The sequence below is a fragment of the Pelodiscus sinensis genome, chromosome 1, assembly GCF_052426305.1.
Source record: "Pelodiscus sinensis isolate ZL-2025 chromosome 1, ASM5242630v1, whole genome shotgun sequence".
NCBI lineage: Eukaryota > Metazoa > Chordata > Testudines > Trionychidae > Pelodiscus > Pelodiscus sinensis.
In genome coordinates, this window is record NC_143052.1 from 321341078 (window position 1) to 321362285 (window position 21208).

At 46.0% G+C, this 21208-nt stretch overlaps 1 protein-coding gene across 4 annotated transcripts in view; it reads left to right on the forward strand.

Annotated features, from left to right (window-relative positions):
* ATM (ATM serine/threonine kinase) overlaps positions 1-21208 on the forward strand; it is a 145629-nt gene that overhangs the window by 29666 nt on the left and 94755 nt on the right. For all 4 annotated transcript variants that reach the window (XR_016348560.1, XR_016348561.1, XM_089775703.1 and 1 more), the window contains 6 exons: positions 2171-2266; positions 3215-3440; positions 6287-6424; positions 8538-8663; positions 11317-11406; positions 19435-19606. Coding sequence is in view for 2 of the 4 variants with exons in the window: in XM_089775703.1 (XP_089631829.1) it covers positions 2171-2266; positions 3215-3440; positions 6287-6424; positions 8538-8663; positions 11317-11406; positions 19435-19606 (848 nt within the window). In the remaining 2 variants the exon portion in view is untranslated. The remainder of the gene's footprint in view (positions 1-2170; positions 2267-3214; positions 3441-6286; positions 6425-8537; positions 8664-11316; positions 11407-19434; positions 19607-21208) is intronic.

Sequence of the window (21208 nt, forward strand, 5' to 3'; positions counted from 1 at the left end):
AATCATAAAACTGGAAGGAAATTTGAAAGGTCCTCAAGTCCAGTCTCCTGCACTAATGGCTGGACCAAGTACCATCAAGACTATCCCTGACAGGTGTTTGTCTTACCTGCTCTTACAAATCTCCAATGATGGACATTCCATAGCCTCCCTAGGCAGTTTATTCCAGTGCTTAAAAACCTGACAGGAAGTTTTTCCTAAACTGCAAACTAAACGTTGCTTGCAATTTAAGCTCATTGCTGCTTGTCCTGTCATCAGAGGTTAAGGAGAACAATTCTTCTCAATCGTCCTTATAACAACCTTTTAGGTACTTGAAAGCTGTTATGTCTACTCTCAATCTTCTCTTTTCCATATGAAGTCTTCATATGTTGCTAATATTTTGGTAAAGTTTATAAATCTGTGTGCTAACTTTCTGCAGGATATCATAAAACATTTATTTTTGACATTGTTACACTCGAATGTAACCTCCCCCCCAAAAAAACCCCCGCCAAAACCTGGTTTATAAAACTGCTGTTAGATTAAAATTACCTGTACTTTGTATATCTGAATTTTTCTGGCTTAATGTTTAGATTTTAGGAATGACTGGAATCAAATTAATCTTCATTTAGCAAGGGATAATGTTTACTGTGCTATTGCTTGATATAACTAATGGGCTATTATAATCCAAGTTTTAAGTTGTTCAGGTAGTGGCTTCAGACAACATGCTTTTTAAGGTTTGTTGCTTTTTAAAACATTAGGTTAATAAATTTTTTTTGTTGCTAAATAATATTACTGTACATTTAGCACCTTCTATCAGAAGATCACCAAATAATTTACAACCATAATTAAACTTGTCAATAACACTTTGGGGGAGGGAGGTAAATAAATAGTATATCCATTTTTATATCTCCTCACACCCCCAGATACACATGCTGAGCTCCAGTCACCTTTGCCTAGATCAGGAATCAGCAACATGCATGCCATTTCCCACTGTTCCTATTGGCCAGTAATATTTAGCGAACCATGGCCACTGGGAGCTCTAGGGGGCTATGCCTGTGGACGGTCAATGTAAACATAATGTCTCGCAGCCCAGTAGCAGATTACCAAGTTGGGCCTTGTGCTGAAAGTTGCCGACCACTTATCTAGACCCTGCTGCAGAATCCAATTGCACCCAGACCTAATTACACCTGGAACTTCCACTGATCGATCCCACTCGGATTGCCCCACACAGGACCCTCTCACCCCACACTGGATCCCTTCACACTTTAGGGATCCTGCCAGGCTAAGTCTACCTGCCTGCACCCTGGTGCAGAAAGGCAGGACCCCATCTCCTCCAGTGTTTCTGGGGCAGACCTGTCCCTTGCGCTGTGTCAAGCTTGAGTATAATCTCACTGCCAAGTCTGTCCTGAGTGGGAGCTGTAGTGTTATTTTCCACCTCTTGTCATCCAGTAGCCTGTGCTCCCCCACTGCCATGCTGGAGCCTCCATGTTTATTTATTGATAAATAAAATGTGCACTACTTTAAATTATTATGTGCAGATTTTTGGGGGAGGGGGAGAGAAGTTTTAATTTTTTGGTACAGAATTTCCTCAGGAGTAATGTGCATAGAACTGAGGAGTCTTGATGCCTAGTCCTGCTCTAATGTGCAAAATTAAGGGGAGATTTGAAGTCTGGAATCATAATTAGTGATGTAAAAGAGTAGTTGAATAGTCAACTGCCTGATAAGCCTAGGCTTATCAGGTAGTTGAGTTGATTACTCACATTTTCCCCCTTGCTGCCTCTAGATTAGAGGCAGCAAGGGGGAGAGCAGGAACCAATGCTGGGGGGAGCCATCTTAAAAGCTGGAACCCCCCCCCCCACCCTCAGCACCATTTCTGCAATGCGGAAAAGGGGGGAGGAGGCAGAGGCGCAATGTGGGACCCAGCGCGAGCCAGGACTGAAGCAGTCCTGGCTTGAGCTGGGTCCCAGACCTACTCCCCTTGCAGCTCTGCAGTTTAAATGTAGTAGGATCTGAGCTGCCTGTATGCCCAGCTCCTACTACATTTAAACTACAGATCTGCAGTGGCCCCTTATCAACTAATTGTGTAATTGATACAATTTGTATTGAGTTTACAATTAGTCATTTACTTGATACTTAACATCCTTAGTCATAATCATCTAATAAATATAGATGTAAAGTTTTTTTTTCTTTACAGTGATTTTCCTCATCTAGTTCTGCAGAAAATTCTTGTGAGCCTGACTCTGAAGAACTGTAGAGCTGCAATGAACTTTTTCCAGAATGCTACTGAGTGGTATGTTTAAAATTAATCAACACAGATAAGTATGTTCCTCATATTTAAGGGCAGTATTTTTAAGCTTAAACCAGGTTGTATGTTTTTTTGTTTTGTTTTGTTGGGGGTGAGGGGTTGTGTATCCACATCCTCATTGCTATTCTGAATTCCCCTTACTTGATTCAGGGAGTATTACAGTTTTTTGCCATTCTAGGAAGCACTGGAAATATGGAACTTGGGTTTTCCTATCTAACATAGCTTTTAATGTTCCTTTCTATAAAGCTTTTAATACACTTTTGAGCCTGGTAAAAATAGAGCATCTGTAGTATGGTCAGATACTTTAGATGGGTATAAAAACAAATCTCCTTCCTAAAGATGTTACAGTCTAAACTCTAGACCCCTAAACTTGATGCCATAGTAGAACTTGTGCATCCTCTCTTACAAGTAATCTATATAAGTAATTTGCCCCCCAAAAATCCTTAAAACTTGACTGATTAGAAATTATCCTCATGGATACCCTTCTTTCCAATTACCTTACAGTTTAAAAACTTGGTTTAGTGGACCCTGCTCCAACTGCCTTCCCTTTGTGTGGTAGTTCATCAAGGCAGTATGTACTTCTTCCTTATGGCCTCCTTGAGTGTTGTGCAGGACTGAAGGAGGTGGTGCACAATATCTTGATATACGCTGCTTTCCATAATACTCCAAGGTCACACACCAAGGTTGTGAATGCATTTCATCTACAATATAGATTTACCTTGATAATCATCTCATACTGTGATTAAAATAGTAAGTAACTGTTTCATTAGTGAGAGTCATCTGAGAAATGACAGAGCACAAGAAATGACTAGAAGCACAAAGATAGATTTCATTTTATTTCTGCAAATGTTTCTTGTGTTAAAATAATGGTTTTAAAGGCTACAGGTAGTAAAACAGGATGCCACAATAAGAGTGATGTTTTTTTCCCCAAAGTGTGCAACATTCACAAGATAAAGAAGAAGTTAGTTTTTTGGAAATTGAAGAGCTGTATCTACAAACAACTTTTGATGAAATGGCTATTTTCAACAGCCTTGCAGTGAACATTGCAGATAAAAATCTGCCTGGCTCAGGACTTGCTGTCAATCAAAACCATAAAGAAACACTGAAGCACTGTCTGTTAGTACTGTCAGAACAGCTTTTAAACAGCTACTCTTCTGAGGTGAGTTACAAACAAGCATTGAAGACCACAATTTTTCTGCCTAGTTCTACATTTTCAAGTCAGAGCACGTGTTTCTCCTTGAACTTTAGCAGTTTTTCTGTTAACATTAAATCTCAGACAATTTTTATATTTCCTGCAACATGAAGTACACAAATGTTTGTTACCCTATAATGCTCTTCATATCAACCCAAACATATTACATAGGAAATAGTTACCGTATATACTCGAGTATAAGCCGACCCGAATATAAGCCGAGGCACCTAATTTTACCACAAAGAACTGGGAAAAAGTATTGACTCGAGTATAAGCCTAGGGTAGGAAATGAGGCAGCTACTGGTAAATGTAAAAAATGAAGATAGATACCAATAAAATTACATGAATATTTATTTCAAAGAAAAACAATAACCTAGCTCTGTAAGTGGAAAAGGGGGTCAACAAAAACAATATGGTATCAAAAATACCGTAACTTTAAAAGTACAACAACCTTAGCTCAATCAGCAACCAAGCTAACACACAAGAGCTAAAATCCTTCAAAACTGGAGTTCTCCTCCTCATCATCTGTATGTCCAAACAGAGCTTCAGCTGGTGTGAGGTTATCAGCATAGACATTGTCATCATCACTGACAAACTATTATGGAGTAGTTTTTTAAGAAAGCATATTGGAATGTATTTAACTCACTTGGAAGCAGTCCCAGCTCTACGAACATCAAAATGCAGTATGTAGAAAAAGTTGAAAGAAAAATATAGTAAATCTGCCCTCTTCCACAACAAGTAAAAATAGCACCTAATGTAGCATCATTGCCAATCTACAGCAGCTATTCAAGTACATGAAAGTTTAAGTAAAATACTTCCAACTTAATCTTAGAAATGTTTTATACCCTTTTAATATATCATTTTTTAAAAAGTTCCTATAAAGCTACATGTGGCATTTCATTTCTTTTCACAAGTTTTAGGAACTGAACTGAGCACTTTTAATATGCTCTGGATTATAAATTCTCTTTAAAAGTTTATTGTGAAATACTGGCAAAACCAATTGTCATTCAACTGGTATATAAACGAGACCCAAGAGTATAATGAATTTCTATCTACAACATTTAGTCAAATCCACCAGGGAAGGGCAGTAATTTCTTTTAAAGTAGAACCCTTTAATTGTTCCTAAGTACCTTCCAATATTCAGTTGTATTAAATACATTTCTTCAGACAATTGTCCTAGTATTCAGTCTTTCTTGTGTTTAGTGCACTAACAATCTGGCGTAAGTTACTGTACTAATATGAAACTATTCAGCAGTTTGACAGATTAAATATTTTTAATAAAACAGTACAGGCAGTCCCCGGGTTACGTACAAGATAGGGACTGTAGGTTTGTTCTTAAGTTGAATCTGTATGTAAGTCGGAACTGGCGTCCAGATTCAGACACTGCTGAAACTGACCGCCAGTTCTGACTTACATACAGAATCAACTTAAGAACCCCAGGCGTCCCCAAGTCAGCTGCTGCTGAAACTGATCAGCAGCTGATTCCAGGAAGCCCGGGGCAGAGCAACTCTTCCTGTAGTCAGCGCTGGTCTGTAGTCAGCGCTGGTCAGTTTCAGCAGAAGCTGACTTGGGGACACCTGGGGCAGAGCAGCTGGGGTGCTGCTGGGTTGCTCCAGTAGCGCCGCTCCTGGGTGCTACTGGACCAACCTAGCAGCACCCCATCTGCTCTGCCCCAGGCGTCCTGATTCAGCCGCTGCTGAAACTGACCAGCAGCGGCTGAATCAGGACCTGGGGCAGAGCAGCTGGGGTGCTGCTGGGTTGGTCCAGTAGTGCCCAGAGCGGGCGCTGCAGGACCAATCGGCAGCGCCCCAGCTGCTCTGCCCCAGAGTCCAAAACAAAAGCCTGGTCTGCTGGGGGGGGGGAGGGGAGCACACTAGCTGCGCCCCCCCCCCTCCCCAGCAGACCAGGGACACGGGGAGCAGAGCCTCTGAGGCTTTGCTCTGGCAAAGCCTCAGAGGGAGGGACCCCGCTGCGGCTGCGGCTTCAGTCCGGGAGCCTGTGGTCTGCTGGGGACGGTCCCCAGCAGACCACAGGCTCCCGGACTGAAGCCCCAGCCGTGGGGGGGGTCCCTTGCCTCTGAGGCTTTGCCAGAGCAAAGCCTCAGAGGCACGGGGAACCGCCGCTGCTGCCGCTTCAATCTGGGTGCCTGTGGTCTGCTGGGGACCGTCCCCAGCAGACCACAGGCTCCCGGATTGAAGCCGCAGCCGCGGGGGGTCCCGCGCCTCTGAGCCTTTGCTCTGGCAAAGCCTCAGAAGCGCGGGAACCCGCCCGGTGCCCCTGGTCTGCTGGAGACGGTCTCCAGCAGACCAGGGGCACCGGAGCAGCTTACGAACGGGGCTTTCTCGCCCCGACTTCCAGGGCTAGACCCGGCTAGACCCGGCCAGCGGCAGAGACGCGCTGAGCCCGCCCGAGACGCTGTTCTCGAGACGCTGACTCGAGTATAAGCCGAGGGGGGCATTATTCAGCACAAAAAATGTGCTGAAAAACTCGGCTTATACTCGAGTATATACGGTACATGATTTGCAAACTGAGAAGTATGCATAAAATTACAAGATTGGCCTTTTTTAGAATTTTGTTGAAGTACCTAATTAAATATCTTAAATGAAATCCTGACCCAACTGAGTAAACGTTAAAGTGTTCATTCACAGCAAGTTTTTTGAGATCCTTTGTTGAAAGGCTGTCGACTTTTACAGTATAGAAGAGAAGTATTAATGTAATAAATGCTAAAGCATTAATAGAAGCATTGAATAGCTCTGTAAGTGCTGAAACAACATTTAATGTAAAATGTATTATGCATTTATATTCTGTATTAGATTAATTCCAAGTCTGCTACTGCAGAACACCTCGTCCGATGTGCCAGTCTCCTCACTGGCGTTCTTAGCTGCTATTGCTATGTTGGCACATTAACTGAAGAAGATGCATGTAAATCAGAATTGTTCCATAAAGCTAAGGTTAGTAGTAATGTGTGTTTGATAATTGTACAGAAAACAATATTCATTAATTTAAAAAATGGCAAATAATTCTTAAAAATTGATATTTTTATATTTTCAAAACATAAAACAATTGTTTCTGCTTCGTAAATCACAGTAGGTGACAGAATTCAGTGCACATTTAATTTATAGGATTTAGGGGGCTGTGCCCCCTGCTTGATACCCTCGCCAACCCCCTGTCTCTGGGGGTAGGCAGGACTGGTCCTCTCCCTAGCCGCCAGGGGGGCCAGGGCTGCGTCAGGCCTGGCCTCTCACCTCTTGCTGACCACAGCCAGGAATGGCTCCCTGCCAGCTGCAGCCAGGCCTGGCCTCTCATCTCGTGTTCCAACTTGTGCCCTCTCTCTGCAAGATTAGAGTGCCAACGCTGGCTTCCTGAGTGGGGGTAAGGCAAGGAAACCCCAAGGGTCAAGACCACATGCGACTTACGGGGAAGTAAGCTGCTGTGGGATGGGGAAGAACAGCACACACACTTCCCTGCAAGCTGAATCCAGCATGGAATCTCAGGGCTTTCCTCACCCCACCCCACACCTGGAATCCAGTGTTGGTGCGCTAATCTTTCAGGGGGGGAGGTTGAGGCTGGAGCGCCAAGGAGGTGGCAGCCCCAGTGTCTGGCCAGAGTCAGGTGGAGGCAGTGGTTCCCTGCTGGGTCCCAGAGTGTCGGGGCCCCCTAAACACAGCAAGAAGCCACTGCCACCACCCCCTGGCCCTCCTTCAAGGGAGCCGTGAACTAGCGGGGAGCCCAGATGTCCCCCTTCTGGGGGACTCTGCTCAGGCTGGGGAGCAGGGTGACACAGAGTGACATGGCAACATCGCTCTGTTGCCCCACAGGAAAAGGTGTTTTTATGGATAGAGAGAGACTAGTTTTCTCATTATTACTAAAAAAAATTGTATAGAATTTCCGTTTATAAAATAATAAAATTAAGCAAACCTAAAATTACATACACACCAATAAAACTATAATTATTTTTCAATTGAAGATATTCTAGTTATTAAAATTTTGCTTATCTGCTTTTGGGAAAATATTAATCAAAATTGTTAGTGTCCAAATAGCTAAGGGTACGTCTACACTAGCTCGTTAGTTCGAGCTAGGTAGGGTAATTAGGGCAAGCGGAGTTGCAAATGAAGCCTAGGATTTAAATATCCCAGGCTTCATTTGCATGTTCCCGGGCACCGCCATTTTTAAATCCCGCTTAGTCCGAACTCCGTGCCCGCTGCCTCACGCGGCACAGAGTAGGTAGTTCGAATTAAAGATCCTAATTCAAACTACCGATGCTCCTCATTCCATTAGGATCTTTAATTCGAACTACCTACTCCGTGCCGCGTGTAGCCCGCTGGCACGGAGTTCGGACTAAGTGGGATTTAAAAATGGCGGTGCCCGGGAACATGCAAATGAAGCCCGGGATATTTAAATCCCGGGCTTCATTTGCAACTCCGCTTGCCCTAATTACCCTACCTAGCTCGAACTAACGAGCTAGTGTAGATGTACCCTAATGGGTTATTTAATAAACTAATGGCGTCTTTCACATTTAGGCCATTTATACATATCTATCCATATTGGTTGTGAATTAGAGTTACTGAGAGCAGTTTGACTATCTGGGGTTATTTGATTGTCCTGCTCTAGCTTCCTAGTAACCATGTATATATAAACCTACATCACTAATAAAACTGTTTAACTTCTTTGTTGGGACTCTGAGTAGGTTGGCCAAAGACTGAACACACCTAGAGATTGAATGATGTTTTCATGACTTGAGATGGTGCCTTGCTTCAGAGTTGAATCTCAATGTGGAGAAATGCCATATTTTCCTTCTGTGATTAGAAAATCTGAATTTCCGTCAGGCCTGTGTGGTCACTTCATCACTTCTAGAGAGGAGTGAATGTTTAAAATTGAGAAAGTAATAGTAGTTTTGGGGATGAATTTGGTTTTCTTTCTGACTCATGACCTGAATACTAAAGTTATTTTGGTTGCATTTAGTGCAGCCAAACCACATGTCTGTTGGCATGTGTGTGCATGCACTCAAAAAGGGGAAATATATGAATGAGAGATTTTTACTACATTGTATTTTTTTTTTAATAGTCTCTCATGCATTATGTTGGAGAAAGCATTTCTCAGTCTAAAAGTAAACTAAATGAAGACGCTAGGATCATCATGTTGAGGACTTTGATAACACAGTGTACCAACTGCTTATGTAATTGTACCAAGGTAGGATAATTAAAATAATGTTTGTCAGTTATTTTTATTCTGTAAAATATGCACACACATGCAATTTAATTGTAATTTTTAAAAAGCAGTAATGTATTTTGCAAATTTCTGTTACAGTACAATATAAAATACTTTTCCCCATAATGTTAAATCATTATAATTTTAAGATTACACGAATTTCTTTATCCTTATCTTTTTGACTGTTTTTAACATAAATTCTCAACTTGCTAAGCTATGTATTTTTTACTCTTTCCTCTAACCAGCAGAAGGTTCTTTCCTAGGTACAATTAAGAGGATCAGGCACTTGGCTATGAATTGTGAATTTAGAAGGCTGGTATATGCTAGTAAACATTCAGTATTGTTGCAAAACCATACTCTGAAGTCTCTTGCCTGTGTTTGCCAGAAGCTGGGAATGGATGACGGGATGGATCACTTGATTATTACGTGTTCTGTTCATTCCCTCTGGGGTATCTGACATTGGCCACTGTTGGAAGACGGGATAGTGGGCTAGATAGACCATTGGTCTGACTCATAATGGCTGCTCTTATGTTCTTAATCTGTAGTAAGTAGGGATGTTAAAATGTGGTTAATTAAGTAAACATGGAACTGCTGACTATGTCATGGTTACACTCGGGGCAGGAGGGCAGTCTGCTCCCTGGGAGCTGTGGCACAACATAAAGGTTAACAGATGAGCCCAGGCTCATCAGTTAACTGTGTATATGGTTACAAAGTAACACTTTCACATCTCTAGTTCTAAGTAGAGTGTTATAGTGGTTCTGAAACAGGAGTCTGTCCCCTTGGTGGGCCACAAGAAGGTTTCAGGGGGTTTGCCAGCATCAACCAGAGAGCATAGCTTGTGTTAGTCACGGGGCCCAGTGAGGAAAACTGAAGCCCCAAGGCCTGGGCTGAAGCTGAAGCCTGAACCCTGACGCATGAGGATGAAGCTATCTTAGCTTTTTGGAGCTCCTTGTGGTGTAGGGTCTTGGGCAATTGTCCTGCTTGCTACCCCCATATTGATCCTGGCTTTTAATTTACTGGATATGCAGAAAAACATTTTTTTTGTGGCACCACAGACTTTTTATAGCATGTTAAGGGTAGGGCTTAGAAAGAAAAAGGTTGAGAACACCTGGAGAAGTAGATATTTCTGACAGAATATATTACAATCATTCCTGTCTGGCATATGTAGAGTAGTATGTGTTGTTGTAAAGGGCTACACCTATAGATCATGTTACAGAACATTTGTGAGAGCCAGTTCTTCAATTCGTGTACATTGATGATGCTCCATTAAGTTGGATACTAACTTTGTTGAAGTCATCATTGGGGGAAAAAATTCTGTTGTTGAAAATTGGATGAAAACCAACGAGAATCTTTGTCAACTTCAGTAGGCTTTCGATCAGGACTTTATTATGTGCTTATCATATTTTTATGTACTTCCCAACATTTTCTAACATATGCAGGAGGGAACCCCACTCCTTCACCTTAGCAGCTGTACCATAATTTGCAGAACCAGGCTAGTTAATCGCAGTGTTAACCCCACCATTACTGTATTTTCCTGATTGCAAAAGTTCTATTTAATTGGACTTATCAACTTTTCACTATGCAGCTAAGTTAACTATATATGCATGTTGAAGCAAACCTCTTCTTAACTGTGCAGTCTTTGAATGCATCAGAAAAAAATCTGCGTGTGATCAATACATAATTTTCAGATGTTTACGTGTCAGATCAAAACAAATGCAGGATATTTTAGTCCCCATGGTTTGGCTCTGTGATTGTTAAAAAAAAATTACCAGAGTTGTTTTTATAATTGAGAGAGGTGTTTTCTTCACTCCCTGTCTCAAAAGCACAACACAATATTTGATTCAAAACTTCAAAAAGTTCTGACTGACTGAAGTGGGGCTAGAATGCAGACTGCTAGCCTTAGCTATAATATTTACTGCTATAGCTATCATTCAATAAAAAGTATAATACAACAATAAAGTGTGCTGTGTTACATTAATCTAAAGATTAAAGTTGCAGTCACTCCTTGCAACAGCTTCTATAATGAATATTTGTACCCCAAAATCATTGAAATTAAAGATTTTATCTTGAAATATCCACACTTTCAGTTGTAGCATTACTAGGATGAAGCTGCTGCTTACAGACACAACACGTGAATGTTCTCTCTTTTTATATGTGCTTGAGGCTGCTACTCATTCTACAACTGAGCTTCTAGATAATGCAGTAAATAAGTATATGAGAGGAATATATTTTTAAGAAATCATGATTTTTTTTAACCTTGATTTCTATTCAGTTTTTTTGATTTTTCTCATTGGAGTTTTAAAAAAGTGACTTATCCAAAATGGCACAGATGACAGTATTTCTGTCTGACAAAAAACATAGCTAAACTGATAATAAGATTTTGGAAAAAAAATAACCGTTTTCTACTTGTTTAATAATATATTTGAACTTGCTTACATACATGTTCTGTTTTGGATTTTTCAAGGTAAATTATAATGCATTATGTTCCTGAGATTGAATCTGAGCCTGTATTTTTAATATTATCTGTTTACTTTAATGAATTTGCAGTATGGAATAAATGCAATTGCTTTCTCAGAACAGAGTATAGTGTTATATGTACTGTGATAACTTACCTGTATACTTTGATTTTTGACAGAACAGTCCAAGTAAGATCTTATCAGACTTATTCCTGTGTTTGTTGACATCAAAGATGATGAATGATCTGATAGATATTTGCAAACATCTGGTAAGTATGTATGTTTCTTTGCATCAGGATTATTTGTACAGTATAAATAACTTAGACACAAACCAAATGTGATTTATGTTACAGAAAACAAATTAGACAAAAAAGGGTATTGGGCTTTAAGAACTGTATTTGTGTGAACCATTCCTACACGTATGAACAATGGAAAAAAGCATTGACCCAAAGTACTGTACTAATCTTGTGTCCAACATTTAGTAGGTCTTCGAGTGGTTGCTCGTGTCCATTTGAAGTGGGTGTGGGCAACGCGTGCACCGCGTCTTCCGGAGTGTTTTCCCTAGCGGTACCCGTAGTGCTGGCAGGGCGCCGCCATGGCGAGGCAGAAGTACCCCTGCTGGTGCTTCCCCACCTCAGTTCCTTCTTACCGCAGTGACGGTCGTTGGAGCATCTCTATCTTTCTTAGTCTCCTAGTTAGTTAATGGTTCCCGTTCTCACATTGCTTTGTAAATAGTTCTTGTAGTTAGATAGTTAGGTTTTTTGTTTTTGTTCCTTCCCCCTTGGGGGTAAGGAATGCCAGGGCCGCAAGGCTTCAAAACGTGCGCTGACTGCGGGAAGTGTATGCCCAGGGCGACCCACACGACAGTGCTTGAGTGAGGCACATCTGGCTATTGCCTGTAAGATCTGCAAGTCCTTTAAGCCCCGTACCAGAAAAGAAAGGGTTTCCCGCCTGAAGCTTCTCCTCATGGAGACAGCGCTTCAACCAGTGCCGCCGGAACAGCCCGCCGTGCGCAGTGCACTGGCTTCCACGAGGGATGCTCCTCACCGGCTCTGTGCGTTTGTGTTGAGGTCTCGGCACTGGTCTCACTCTCCTCCGACTAAGAAAGTGAAGAAATCCCAGGGAAGGTCTCCTTCGAAGAAGGCAACTTCGGCTGGGCACCGCGCCGTGGGCTCACCGGTGCGTGTATCGCCACTGCACTGTCGGCACCGAGGAGGCCTCGAAAGTCCTGGTCGCCTGTCTCCACACCGTCCGTCCACGCCAGATACGTTCGAGGCGGCGCAGGACCTTATTAGCCTCACGACCTCCCCTCCATCCTCGGTTGACTCGGAAGGGTCGAGGTCACCATTGTCGGAGGCTCGGCTGGCTACGGCTTCGCCCCAGCATGGCCCAGGTCGGCATGCTACAGTGGCTTATGCGTCGGGACCACCCCATGTGGGGTCAGTACCGATCGCTACTTCGACACCCTTCTCGACTCCGAACCGTCATTCTCAGGGAGCTTCCAGCCATGCGCGAATTTCGCTGCAGTTGAGCTCTTTGCCAGCTCCCCGCCTGGCGGTGCTGGTGCCGTATCTGAGTAGCCATGTGGCGTCCACTCAGACATCTTTCTCCTCCATGAGCACCCCGGTGCCGCAGCTGCTGGCGACTCAACCAGCGCTGGGCCTGGGCATCCTGGTGCCGCAGCTGGCGATGTCGCAGTCTGTACCAAGTCTGGGTGCCCTGGTACCGCAACTGGGTGCCGTAGAACCCTCGGCACCGGGTCTGGGTCCCCCGGTGCTGCAACCGTCAGCGAGCCTTCCGGCACTGGGCATGGGTCCCCCGGTGCCGCAGATCGTTCGGCCCCGCCGTACTCATGCGGGTAAGCCAGAGTCTATGGCAAGGTTTGCCCCGCACTCTTCCTTGGCTCCACCATGGCTGGAGTCCGATTACTCTTCGGACTCGGATGCTGTCTCTGTCCGTTCGGGCTCTTCAGGAGCATCCTCAGCCCACAGGTCCAGGTCTAGGCATAGGAGGGACTACACTCAACAAATGTGGCCTCCGCACCCGCAGTGGCCTTTCTGGACCCTCTGGGCCTACCATCAGTGGCAAGGTCAGCTGCCTCCTTCTCTGGGGTCGGGGACTTCAGGGCACCGATCCCAACCGTCGGCGTGCCTGTCCCGGGCTCCTCCCTCCCCTCTTCGGGCGCCACAACCCAATCCAGTGGCACCGCAATCATCGGCACCGGAGGTGGACCCATCAGGAGCGCAAGCCGCCCAGATGGCACCGCAGTTGGCGACAACTGTTCCTGTGCCAGTGCAGGAGTCCTCGTTGTCGTCGTCTCCGGAAAGGGCACCAGCAGACCCTGCACCGAGTCTGCCGTCAATGGATGCCTGCACGCACCAGGACCTCCTCTGCCGCATGGCTTCCAACCTGGCCATTACGGTGGAGCCTGTCATCAAGGACACGGATCCAATGGTGGACATCCTCACTGAAGATGCACCTACGCGATTGGCCTTACCACTTAACAAAACGGTGTCAAAGATTACCAATGCCGTGTGGCAAATGCCGGCAACCTTGACCCCTACCTTAAAAGGGGCCGAGAGGCGTTATTTCGTCCCAAACTCGGGGCACGAATACCTGTATTGACAACCCATCCCCGGGTCCTTGGTCGTGCAAGCCGTGGCCCAAAAGGAAAGACTCCCTCAGCCTGGTCCTTCCCCAAAGGTGAGGGAACCTAAGCGGCTGGACCTGTTGGGCTGTAAGGTTTACGCCACAGAAGTGCTGCAACTCCTCATCGCGAATCAACAGGCAATGCTAAGCAGGTATGCTTTTAACACCTGGCAGGCCGTCAAAAAGTTCCAAGACAGACTCCCTGTGGAGGACCATCAGGAGTTTGCAGCGGTTGCCTCGGAGGGTAAAGTCATCGCGCGGACCGCTCTCCAGGCGGCTCTGGACACCGTGGACTCAGCAGCCCGCACAATGGCGACTGGTATTGTTATGCATCGGGGGGCATGGCTCCATGTCTCGGGAATTCCCCCGGATGTGCAGCATATGATACAGAACTTGCCTTTTGAGGGCAAAGCTCTGTTCTTGGAGGACACTGACTCTAGGCTCCATACCCTAAAGGACACAAGGTCTACCTTGAAGTCCTTGGGCATTCACACACCGGCTCCGCAGCGGCAACAGCTGCCCTATAGGCAGCAGAGGAGGGCGCAGCCCCAGGTCCCCCATGGGGATTACTGGAGGCGCCGCTCCCGGGCCTCCGGTGGAGGTTCTGGGGTGGCCGTGCACCCTCAGGGTCCTAGGGGTCGACGGCGTCGCCCCAGAACCGATGCCCAGCGGGGAGGTCCTCACGGTCCTTCCCATCAGGGCAAGCCCCAGTTTTGACGCCCTGTTTGAGAGTCCCTTACCAATCTCCCGCCCTAGCCCCCCGTTTGGGGCCAGGCTATCCCTTTTTGCCCAGGCATGGGCCATAATAACATCAGATGCCTGGGTTCTGAGCATAGTGAATGGAGGCTATTTTATCCCGTTCCTAGGTCCGCTGCCCTCAAAACCCCCTTCTCTGTCGCTAGTAAGGGACACCCCTCACGAACACATCCTGTGTCAGGAGGTGTCTGCGCTCCTCGAAAAAGGAGCAATCGAGGAGGTTCCTCCTGCATCTGCGAGGAAGGGGTTTTTACTCCTGTTATTTTGTTGTCCCCAAGCCGAAGGGAGGGGTCCGCCCCATCTTGGACCTTTGAGATTTAAACAAGGCGGTCATAAAACACAAGTTCAGAATGGTGACCTTGGCATCGGTCATCCCAGTGCTACAATTCGGAGACTGGTACACGACTCTTGACCTCAAGGACGCGTACTTCCACGTGGCGATCAGACCCAGCCACAGGAGGTTCCTCAGGTTTATGGTGGCCCAATCCCATTTTCAGTTTACGGTGCTCCCTTTTGGTTTATGTACGGCACCGAGGGTGTTCACGACATGCATGGCGGTGGTTGCTGCATATCTCCGCAAACAAGGCATGCACGTGTTCCCATACCTCGATGACTGGCTGATCCGAGGTCACTTGTACGGGCAGGTAGAAACTCACGTGGCACTCACAAGAGCCCTCTTCCTAAGGTTGGGACTCATGATAAATGTCGAGAAGTCATCCCTGACTCCCTCCCAACAGATAGAATTCGTGGGAGCCCTCCTTGATTCGAGGGTGCCAAGGGTGTTCCTGCCCAAGAGCAGGATCCTCTCCATAGTGGAGCTGATCTCGGGGTTAACCCGGTCCCCTATCACGACCCCTCGGGTCTGCTCCAGGCTCCTGGGACATATGGCGGCGTGTATGTACACGGTCCGCTATGCCATATTGAGGATGAGACCCCTGCAGGCGTGGTTGGCGAGGGACTTCAGCCAGTCCAGGGGTCTTTGGAACTCAATAATTACGGTGCCCACAGAAATTCTAGACTCCCTCCTATGGTGGACCCAGGAAACTGTGGTATGCACTGGGGTTCCTTTCAATGCCCCGCCCCCCTCCCTGATGCTGGTCATTGATGTGTCCGACCTGGGCTGGGGAGCACACCTGGGGCGGCACAGGACTCAAGGCCTTTGGTCCCCCTCCGAGCGAGCCCTGCACATAAACGTCCGGGAATTGCAGGAGGTGAGGAGAGCCTGCGAAGCCTTCCTGCCAAGGCTCGCCCACCGCTCCATCCTGGTTCATATGGACAACACAGCGGCAGTCTTTTACCTCAACAAGCAGGGTGGGGCGCGATCACCTCCCCACTGCAAAGAGGCCCTGCAACTTTGGCACCTGTGCGTCATGCACGGTATCACACCTCAAGCGGAGTACCTCCCGGGGTGCAAAAACCTGCTAGCAGACACGCTGAGCAGATCCTTTGGAGCCCACAAGTGGACCCTCAAGGACTCGGCTCTCCGCCAGGTTTTCCGCAGGTGGGGTTATCCCCGCCTAGACCTGTTCACCTCAGCAAGCAATGCCAAGTGCAGGAACTACTGTTCCCTGCTGGGGCTGGGGAAATATTCCCTGGCGGATGCCCTGATGACTGTGTGGCCAGAGGGCATCCTCTATGCCTTTCCCCCGTTTTCCCTAATTTCCAGGGTATTGACCAGGGCGAGGACCTTTCGGTCCTCGATCATTCTCATAGCCCCCAGGTGGCCCACACAGTTCTGATTCCCCATACTAGTGGACATGCTTGTCCAGGACCCAATAGCACTCCCTCCAGTCCGGGATCTGCTAAATCAACCCTGGGGCAAAGGGATCATGGTTCACCCGGATCTCCGATCTCTCCACCTAATGGCATGGTTTATCCGTGGTTGAACCAACCTGAAAGGGAATGTTCCCAAGAGGTTCAAATGGTTCTCCTCAGTAGCAGGAAACTCTCTACTAGACAGTCGTATGCTGCCAAGTGGCGGCGCTTCTCATCTTGGGCATCCCGGAGAGGAGTACACCTGTCCTCGGCTCCTATTCCAACTATTCTTGACTACCTTTTCCAGCTTCGGTCTAGTGGCCTATCTTTTTCTTCTATCAAAGTCCATGTGGCATCTCTCTCCACCTTCCACGTTGGTATGGCAGGAGTTTCCCTTTTTTCTAACCTGGTAGTTAAAAGGTTTCTTACTGGCCTGGAAAAACTGTACCCCTCGGTGAGGGCCCTGCTTCCCGCCTGGCACCTTAACGTGGTCCTCCACAGGCTTATGCTACCTCCCTTTGAACCGCTGGCCACGTGTTCCCTGCAGCACCTTTCATTGAAGGTTGCTTTCATCGTGGCCATTACATCTGCTCGAAGGGTGTCAGAACTAAGGGCGCTAACTGTAGACCCGCCCTACCTTGTTTTTTCCCATAACAGTGTAAGGTTAAGGCCTCATCCAGCCTTCCTCCCGAAGGTAGTTTCACCTTTTCACCTGTCCCAGGAGATTTATCTCCCGTTTTTTCCCCCAAAGCCTCACGCCTCCTCTAAGGAGCGGGTGCTTCACTCCCTGGACGCCAAGCGGGCGCTGGCATTCTACATTGATAGGACCAAGCCGTTCCGTAAATCACAGCAATTGTTTATTGCATTTGGGGGCAGGGTGAAAGGGTCGCCTATTTCCACACAAAGGCTATCAAGATGGGTGGTGCAATGCATCACGGAATGTTATCAACTGGCTGGCTGTGCCCAGGGTGAAGGCACACTCTATCAGGGCGCAGGCGTCCTCGGTAGCTTTCAGTGCCCAGGTACCAATCACAGAAATTTGCAGGGCAGCCACCCGGTCTTCCCTTCACACATTTGCAACACACTATGTGCTACCTTAGCAGGCCAGGGAGTATGCAAGGGTGGGCTCTGCAGTCCTCGAATCTGTGATATAAATATGTAAATATACATCCGGTTGTCTTCATTCTTAATTTGTGCCTTGTCAGTGTTGGATTGTTCCAATAAATCCGTTTATTGTTCACATTCCTTCATGACTCTGGTGGTATGACTGCTCTGACCCCTCCTCCGTGGGGTTAGCTTGGTAGTCACCTACTTCGAATGGACATGAGCAACCACTCGAAGAAGAAAAGAACCATTACTTACCTGTAACTGTTGTTCTTCGAGATGTGTTGCTCATGTCCATTCAACTCCCACCCTACCTCCCCTTCGTCGGACTGTCCGGCAAGAAGGAACTGAGGTGGGGCAGTGCCGGCAGGGGTACTTATGCCCCACCATGGCGGCGCCACTCCAGGGGGGCGCCCTGCCGGCGCTATGGGTACCGCTACGGAAAACGCTCCGGAAGACGCAGTGCACGCGGTGCGCACAGCTACTTCGAATGGACATGAGCAACACATCTCGAAGAACAACAGTTACAGGAAAGTAACCATTCTTTTATATTGTTTAGGCCTTGTTTTAATACCATATGAAGGAAAAGTGCACACTGATAAAGCTGTAGCAATAATAAATTAAAACCCACACTTTCATTAAGGCAATGAAAAATAGAAATACATTGTAAAATTTATATAAGCAGTTACTACTTTTTGATCCATTATTTTAACATCCATAAATATCTTAATTTATGCATAAGGTATTCAAAACGTATCTTTTACTACTCAGCCATACATCTTAGAGCATCATCCTTTGCACTCTCTTCCACATGTACATTTTCAGTAATTGATTTTATAGCAAATGCGAGAAACAGATTTGACATCAAGGCCAAATCTGGGAGCTGCAGCCACATAAGAATTTGCTTCTATTTCTTTTTCATTGTATAACACTCATTTGTTTTTAATGTTAAATCTTTTTTTATGTTTGGAAAAGAGAAAGGATATTTATTCTGAGAAAGTAACTCTTTAAAGGTGCTTGAAAATAAATATTCATGCTGAATTCTTCAAACGTGTACACTTCTGTCATCCACTTAATAGCAATGTGGCATCACTGAGTTTCACAAAAACCTTGAAAATTACCCATTTCTAGGATGCTTTGAGCTGGGTATCCAGTCCAAATAAATAATATACTTAGTATTTTGCATGAAGTGAAACTGACAATCTCACCAATGTTATCTTGTCATCCATTTAGCTGAATTGTAATTCGTGAGGACGGCCTTGTGTCATGTTCTGATTTTGTTTTACATAAGAACATAAGAACAGCCATACTGGGTCAGACCAAAGGTCTGTCTAGCCCAGTATGACAAACTTTAATCACAAGTTTGTCATTTTCTAAAATAACTTTGGCATTTAAGTGCTAATAATGCAGTTGGAATTGTACGAAAACCAAAAAAGAAAGCAATCTTTGTCCCAAAGACTTAACTATCCAAAGAAAACAGTTTCCAGTCACACACAGTGCACCAGCTAAATAGAAGATGGATTTTTCACAGAAGGCTGAGGTAAATAAGACACTTCATAGTTAGTGACTTTAGGACGCACGGAATTGCAAAGAGGAATTTCAGTGAGATTAACTACAATTATAATTATTATGTACAGTGTATTAAAGGGGCCCTGTCAAGAATCAAGATCATACTGTACACTATGTAGTGTACAAATGAGAAATAAAAAGACACCCATGGGCCTCAAGAGCTCACCGGCTAGATTTATGACATATTGGGACAGGTAGATAAAACAAAGAACTAGAAAAATGTGAAGACATGGTAACAGCAAAATGAATACATTTTGAATAGCAGAAAGTATAAGTTTAAAAAAAACTCATTGACCCACAATGTGTGCAAACTACTAAAGTGAGTAAATTTGTGATCTTTGTATCCCATGTCCTTTCTCACTCTGTTTGGTTCGCAAGGAAATGTTACCCTGTTCTGTTACCTATGTTGTATATTCAGCCCCCAAAAATAAAATTCACAAGAATTTTGTTTTTGCTTTTCTTAGATGGTCTTTACCGGCAAACTAAGTGATGGCAGAGAAGGAGACCTAATGGAAGGTGATATTGAGGAGAGTCCAAAGGAAGTAAATAACTCTATAGCCGTGGACCAATTTGATGATTTCTGTATCACTGATTTTGGTGATGCAAATGAGTCTGGGGAGATGCAAAACATAATAGGCAAGTGAAAGTTTGCTTTCTGCCCAGAATTGTTTACATAAGCTCAGGGCACATGCTTTTTTTTCCAGTCTTAAAACTACCCACTTCTCTCACCTCACAGTTAGAGAGTACATTGGACCATTACAGTAGCTGGGATTCTATATGAGCCATTTGCCTCCAAAACAATAATAGTGCTTAGCATTTCTGTAGTGTTGTACAAATATTAAGTAAAGCCTTATGAGGAAAGTTGTTTCCTTAGTTTACAGATGAAGTACATAATTTGCTCAGTACCACACAGTGAGTCTGTGGCAGAACAGGGAAAAGAGCTCAGGAACTCTGGTCTCCAGACTCCCACTCTTGTAGTCTAATCACTAGTTCCTGCTCCTTGCATAGTCAGTGCCAGGATATTTTATTGTGCATTGTGGCTCTATTTTAACTGTGTCTCTTTTCATGCAGAGTAGGTCTATCATCTTTTTGGCAAGGTCTCACATATTCAGACATGCAAAATCAAAAGTTCTTCTTCGAGTGGCCCCGTGGGTGCTCCACTCTAGGTGTCGGGTCCGTCCCGGCGCCACTGATCGGAAGATTTCAGAGCCATACCGGGCCGGGCCGCGCATGCTCTCTGCGCTGCTGGTCGTTCGCGCCCTTTCCAACGATCGCGGCTCGGCCCCCCCGCCAGTTCCTCTCAACCGTCCTCGGTTGCTGACGGAAAAGGCGATCTCTCTGCGGTCGCTTGCCTTGTTCTCCTAAAAAAAAAAAAAAAAAAAAAAAAAACCACTAGTCTGTAAATAGTTTGACTTTTCCTGTAGTTTAGTTAGTTATTAGTCTTTGTTAGTTAATTAGAAAGGAAACAGAACATAGTTAGTCAGTTGCGCGCTGAAGCGCTTTTTACTGGTCAGTTTCACCGCCATGTCCGGATCACCCGGCTTTAAGCGGTGCGGACAATGTAAAGAGGCAATGCCTGCGTCTGATGGGCATAGTCTCTGTTTTCGTTGCTTGGGGGAGTCTCATATCCCAAGCAAGTGTGCCCACTGTTCTAAATTGACTCCGAGGGCAAGACGAGACAGGGATCTCCGCCTCAAACTCCTGCTCTGCGACAAGGCTCTTCAGCCATCAAACCCTCTGCAACAGGAGTCCTCACAAACCCCAAAAAGAAGGGCAATATCTCCTGCAGCAGCCGGAGCGAAAAAGAAAAAAGCCTCCCCTGCCCGATCCCTGCCAGCGGTCCCTCTCCCCCCGGTGAATCAGGGAGACCGGGGATCGGACAACAGCCGCTCCGCGGCTAAGTCAATTTCTCAGCCGCGCTCTGCAAAACAGGGCAAGCATCGCACTGCGTCTGCCCCACCGCCAGTCTCCCCTCTCCATAGGGAGCACGAGCGGGATCCGACTCCTTCGGGGAGTAAGCGGCCTCGGCTAACAGCGCCGCCGGATAAGTCATCGTCCCCGGAACGGCGGGACATGCTGGGGTCAGCAACGGAGTCGGCTGCCCAAGCGGTCAACGAAGCGGTGCCGCTTGCCGTTCCGCGGGAACGCGCTCCTTCGGCACCAGACAGACGGCACCGGGAGAACCCGGCACCGCAGAGCGAGGACCCGGTTCCGTCAAGGCAGCCGGCACCGGAACCT